The sequence below is a fragment of the Solea senegalensis genome, linkage group LG2 (assembly GCF_019176455.1).
Source record: "Solea senegalensis isolate Sse05_10M linkage group LG2, IFAPA_SoseM_1, whole genome shotgun sequence".
In the NCBI taxonomy this organism is placed as follows: domain Eukaryota; kingdom Metazoa; phylum Chordata; class Actinopteri; order Pleuronectiformes; family Soleidae; genus Solea; species Solea senegalensis.
The window spans coordinates 21,178,914-21,185,421 of record NC_058022.1 but is presented as its reverse complement, the minus strand read 5'-3'; the positions used below and the strand labels follow the sequence as shown (position 1 = coordinate 21,185,421).

The following is a 6,508-nucleotide window of genomic DNA, read 5'->3' as shown; positions in this document are numbered from 1 at the left end:
TGTGCTGCTCGGGTCCGATCCAGCGACGATAGAGGCCTCTCAGACGGTGGTAGATCTCTGTGGGGTTCTCACCAGATGGCACACTGAGGAAGCGGAACTGTTGCCGGTACGTCTCAGGAGAGATGTCAAATTTCACCAACAAAGCAGCTTTCAGGTCATAATAGCAATGAGCCTTCTCCTCATCCATCGCGCTGTAGGCCTCCAAGGCCTTCCCAGACAGCAGTGGAACAAGTCGGCATGCCCATTCAGCAGCTGGCCATTTCCAAGTTCGAGCCATGCGCTCAAAACGCAATAAATAGTTCTCTATGTCCTCCCCCACCTGGTATGGTGGTATTTTAGGTTCAACCTGAGGTCTCCACTCAGGTCTGGGCTGCTCAAACACCCTACTATCAGCCGGCAACTGCAGAGTCAATTCATCGGCTGACAAATCAACGTGTCTACACCGGGGTGTCGGTATTGGTAGCCCAAGCCTTGGACTACTAGCGGTCACTGTGTCGGGCGTTGCAACCGTAGCTGCAGCCTGAGGCAGGGAAGCTCTTAGGCCTCGTTTTTTATTATGACGCTGTGCTGCTGCTCGTGCTGGTGCTGCAGGTGCGGAACATGGTGTGTGCCACGGGGATTTGGTATCATCACTCCTGTTTAAGTTTTTTCACTTTAAACTTTGACTTTAAGGACAGTCAGTAGAGTCCACTCAGAGAAGGAGTGCATCAGAGTCAGCACCAGGGACACGCGCAGACTCTGTGCTCGCGCATGTGTGCTCGTGCATCGGAGGCACATGCTAATATTGAGAGCATGCTATCAACGACTTAACTAGCGCCCTTGGAAAGCGGAATGAGAAACTGATTTCACCGCGGTGGACGGAACGATGAAAACGCTTTTGGAGCAACACAACAGGACGAGACTAAAGGTGTCGCCAGAACGTACGTCACAGAGGGGGAAGATGCCGTCCTTCACTGTTCTTCTGTAGAAAGCCTTGAGAACACGGTGGTAGACTGGAAGAACCAAAATAAAGAAGTGTTCCTCTATGACAGAGGCTGGCACTATGGGAACGGGCTGCACGGTCAAGATGAGCAGTACATGGGGCGAGCATCGCTTTTCTACGACGGGCTGAAGAACGGAAATGCATCCTTGATCCTCAACAACACACGGATTGAAGACACGGGGACTTACACCTGCATACTTCCACATTTGAGTTCTGGCTACCAAAGGTCCACAGTGGAGCTCATCGTCTGTGTCTCCAGAACGTACATCAAGGAGGGGGAAGACGTCGTCCTTCACTGTTCTTCTGTAGACAATCAAAGTCTCAAAGACTCACTGATAAGTTGGAAGAACATAAATGGTAAAGACTTGTTCCTCTATGAGCTTGGACATCACACTGAGGACGGCTGGTGCTGTCAGGATGAGCAGTACAGAGGATGAGTGTCACTTTTATACGACCAGCTGAAGAACGGAAATGCATCCATGATCCTCAGAGACACGAGGATTGAAGACACTGGGATTTACACCTGTGACCTTCCAGGTTTGAGTTCTGGAAGGCAAATATTCGCGATGGAGCTCATCGTCGAACGGGTCCTCAGAAACAGAATTGGACTTGAAAAAGGAGCCGTTCAGGCGCCAGTCCTCAAGATTGTTGTTGTGTCAGAGGCCGGCGTGGAGCTCCAGTGTGTGGTCAGAGGTTCTTCATCAAAGCCGAGTGTAGAGTGGCAGACGTGTGAAGGAACCTCTCTTAATTCAGAGGAGCCACTGGTCTCTGAGACACGAGGCCGTTACGACACCACGCTCCTCATCACTGTGACGGAGACGAAGACCAACTGCTTCCGCTGCGTGGTCAAACAGGAGGACATTTACCACAGTATTGACACTAACATCATTGTGTCAGAGAAACTCTTTGAGAAAAAGTGCTCCCACAGCACAGTTGTTCTCGTAGGCGTTGCCGGATTTGTCATAGGTGTGTTAAATCTAGTTCTGTATCTGATGATCAAAAAACTCAGAAGTCAACGCCAAAACGGTAACCAACGAGAGAACAGGGATGATTCAGTGAAGGTGAACGAGATGGAGATGGGGCACATGAACTCAGATCAAAACATTGGAAACGGAAGCACTGACACCAAGAACATGAGGAATGGAACAGTGAAGACAGAGGAGGAGACAGAGGAGGAGACAGAGAAGGAGACAGAGGAGTAGACAGAGGAGGAGACAGAGAGAGAGAAGGAGACAGAGGAGAAGACAGAGAAGGAGAAAGAGGAGAAGACAGAGGAGGAGACAGAGAAGGAGACAGAGAAGGAGACCGAGGAGGAGAGGCTCTTGTCCAGTGACAGCTCAGGTTCAGCTTCTGACCCCGGGGCCAAAAGGAGAAAAAAATCCCACTTCTGACACCATATGTGACGGGGTCCTTGGTGACACCCTCCGGAATTATATGGCTTAGTCGAGTTATTACATTCAAAACAAGTTTATTCTCACCGTGCCCCCAAAGAACAAATGACGAAAAACAAAAATATTTCCAAAGTAACAAAAGAAAAAAAATAGATGAGAACCAAACAAACCAACAAACAAAATCAACCTAAAACTATTTACAGAGTTTTTGGTGCTGAACAGAGTTCCTCTTTAACTCCTGCACCGTCTGACTCCAGCAAATAACAAAAAAAAACAGTAATATTCTTTCATTGTTTGACCCACACTGTACCACATGTCATCAACTCTCTCCCACCTGAACAGGCTCAAAATGGTTGCCTTATAAGCCTTATAACTGTTATGCCCCTCCCACTGGGCGTTGCACAAAATAGTACTCTCTAATTAGCCACCTCAGTCAGGTGGTCACTTTCCCACCAAGAGACCTATTTACCCACCCCGATAGCTACGCCCCTGTTTGGCAGAGAGCAGCGGGGGGAAACATCAGCGTCTCTGGTGAGTGTGCACCCTCGCTATGGAACTAACTGTGGGGAATAGATTATGGTTGCGTTTGTGTCGGATGCAGAGAGGCGGAATGGGACGGGGAATTGTTTGGCATGTTGCGTATGTGTGTAGCGTGTATGTGTGTGGCGTGTGTATGTGCGCGCAAACTGCCCTCACTCAGTGACGGGGCCGCTCCATCACAACCAGCAAGCACTATTTCTTTTTTTTTACTTTTTTACTAAGTTGCTCATTTGTACTTGCTCTGCTTGTCTCACTTTGTACATGTCAGTGTTGTCAACAGTGTGCTTTCCTCTGTCTCTATAGAGTTCTGATTTATGTCAGCTTTTGGCTTCCTTGCCCCAAATGATAGTACTTCCAATATTTTTTCATAAGTGAAGGTATTTTTTTTTTCTAGTGCAAATTTAAAAACAACCCCCAGGTGGGCAGAAACTATGCAGTTCTTTTATTTTTGAAACATGAACAGAAAGTTTGTCACATGTTTAACGGATATAGACATTGAAACTGTCGTATAAAAGATTATTGTTTTGATCTGTTTTGTTGTGAAGTGTGTGACACAGAGAAAAATAGATGAAACATTGACATAGTGAGCATTGTGGCTGCTCTGAACTAATAACATGTTCACCAAAGTGAAAACAAAGATGATCTGTGATGTACAGGTGCAGCTCACACATTTAGTACAACCTCTCTCTGTATTCCTGTATTGTTAATTTCGCCTTCTCCTCAAGGTCACTCATTTCCATTGTGGTGACAGTAATTGTTAATATGAATGGAGGTTGAAAGCGTTTCACTTGTATATGTGAGAGCGTTTCACCTGTATATGTGAGACCCACCTATCCCCTTGCTGTATCCTGTACATTGACTTTGATATGTTTTCTAAATAAAATAAATCACTTCGACCTTAGAGGTTTATTTACCTTAATCAAAGCCCCAGTTATGGAAAAATTTACTGGAAATGCAAGTTGTGTAACTTCACAACATCAAAAAGATCAGACCTGTTGAAGCACAGCAGACTAATACATGGGCCTTTCAGTCGAGTCCACTCCATACCCTGTCTCTATGCAGATTGTCCTTGCTTCTGACACAAGCGCATCCTCCAGGAGATAGCGAGCACAGACACCAACTGTATCGGACCGACGCTCCGGTGAGTTAACCCCGAGATAAACATCCGCCGCCTCCAGCAGCCCGGCTACTGCCGCCGCTGCTCCTCAAAACCCCCTCTCCCTCCCCTGGGGGGGAAGCAACTGAACTCTCGGCGTCACTCAGCTGCTAGCCACACGGCTAACACACAGTTAGCTTGCTCCAAACTTTAAACCCAGCCGGCTAACTTTAGCAAACACTGACGCCAGCGGGTGTTTCACACACTTGACTACATGAGTGACGCTTAACTCTGTCGTGTTACTCCTACACAACCCGTGTGTCCTCCCTGCATTAGCCTTCTAAGGCTAAAGGCTAAGGCTCTAAAGCTAAAAACTAACTACCAGCAAGATGCCTCCCTTCTCTGCAGATGACTACCACAAACTGCTACAGAAGATTGCATTACTAGAGACTAAAATGCACACATTAGAAGTGAATGTGGAAATGAATGGACAATGTAGAAAACGTTACAACTTTACCATGGACTCAAAACAGTGGACAAGATAATGCTAACACACAGCTAGTTAGTACTATGAAAAAACAGGAGGACTGTGCACAGGGCAATAAATCTATAAGTTATCGCATTAACCGTCTTGGTGCTAAGCCGAAGAGTAAATCACCTCCCTGGGAAATGCGAGGGCGATTAACAGGCAGACCCCAGCACAGTGAGATTTGTGATACGACTGGCTGGCCTGCTTTACCACCCCGGTATAGCGCCTCTTCAACCCCTGCTCCAAGAGGCACAGATCCCTGGACAGCAGTTAAAGGGAGGAATAACAACAAACCTCCTAAACAACAATCTGTACGACTGGAGAACAGGACATTGTGACTAAGCACCCAATGGTGAAACACCTCATATTGCACATAGGGTCAAATGACGTTGTGAAAGAGCAGTCTGAAATACTGAAGCAAGAATTTATTGATCTCTTAAACACAGTCAGCTATCTGAACAATGAAGTTTCCATCAGTGGGCCTCTGCCACCAGTTGGAAAAGGAGTCCAGAAATTCTCAAGACTTTTAAGTCTTAACACATGGCTTTCGACAGCATGTGTCATCCGTTCAGTTACATTTATTGACAACTTCTTTTGGGATTGCAGACACCGTTTTAAAGCAGATGGACTGTGCCTTAACAGGATCAGAATACAAATCTTTATGTCAAACCTATTTTATCTCCTGCGTCAACCATCTGTTCCCTCTGCCAAGGACATGAGACAGGATGAAGCAAAACATGCAGACGCCAAAACAAAACCTCCTGAAAGAGAGCCTCAACCCCTGTCTGGAGAGCGCTTTAGCCATGTCGGAAATCAGCGCCAAAAGGAAGAGCTCCCACCTTACCAACCAATTCACCTTCCTCCCCCCCACAAACCCCATCCATGTCACCTTTCTCTACCCCCACCCTTTCCCCCTCTTCCCCTCTCTTGGAGTTCACCAAAAAAAATTTAAATGTCATTGATAACTTTTCAGATAGGTGACAAATTCCCAGAAGATGAGCCTGCTTGGGAGGTTTTGATGATGCTGAAATAAGTTGTTGAGCTTGTCCTGGCTCCCCTCCACACAGATGAGACAATAGGACACATGCAGAGTAAGATTTTAGAGCACTGTTACAGATATTTGGATCTGTTCCCAGAGGAGAAAGTAAGACCAAAACACCACTTTCTTGAGCACTACCCTTTGCTTACAACTGTTTATGGGCCACTTGTACTTTTCCAGATCCCAAACACCGGTTCTTTAAAAAGATTTTGAGGCAGACTGGGTGTTTTAGAAACATACTCATGACAATGGCAAGAAAATACCAATCGATGATTGCGTATCATACCCATAATTGCAACAATCAAAGGCCAGTGCTGTAAGTGTCCCAGAAGACTCAAGTGGCAGTCGATGTTCTAAAAGACAGCATTAAGGACTCCTTTGCAAGGAAGTTCCCTGGGGAAGAGTTTGTGAACATGACAAATAAAGCAACCGTTTCAGGCACAGACTATAATGTTGGAATGATGTTGCCCTTTGGATCAACAGGAGGCCTGCCTGACTTTGGAGAAATGAAATCCAGCAAATGATCATCTTGCATGAAACTCCTGTCTTTGTGCTGAAGTTGCTTAGAGGCTGGTACTGCGAACACCTGAGGAGCTTCAAAGTAGAGCCAACAGGAGAGACAGAAATCCTTAGACATTCTGAATTGAAAGAAACATACCCATTGGCTGCATATAATTCAGCAAATGGTTGTATGGTGTCCCTTAAACACTTCATTTGCACATCAGAGTAAGTGTAATGAGTTGATTATTTCTGTTATCATATCAAATGTGTGTTCAAGTACAGTTACTGAAAAAAAAAAACAGTTACTTAACAAAAAAACACTGAGTTTTAAGGGCTGCCCACACCATCAACTATATGACCAGGCATCCTGTTTTATTATGATGAGAATGTTATGATTTAAGCTTGCTTTCATTACAAAGAAAGCATCTCT

At 45.7% G+C, this 6,508-nt stretch overlaps 1 protein-coding gene across 1 annotated transcript; it reads left to right on the top strand.

Annotated features, from left to right (window-relative positions):
- The first annotated feature begins 865 nt into the window (after positions 1 to 865).
- LOC122765212 (butyrophilin subfamily 3 member A2-like) lies at positions 866 to 4,421 on the top strand. The gene is given in 4 exon segments (XM_044019356.1): positions 866 to 920; positions 968 to 2,130; positions 3,999 to 4,054; positions 4,346 to 4,421. Coding segments are annotated over 4 exon segments (1,350 nt in total).
- Positions 4,422 to 6,508: the final 2,087 nt, after the last annotated feature.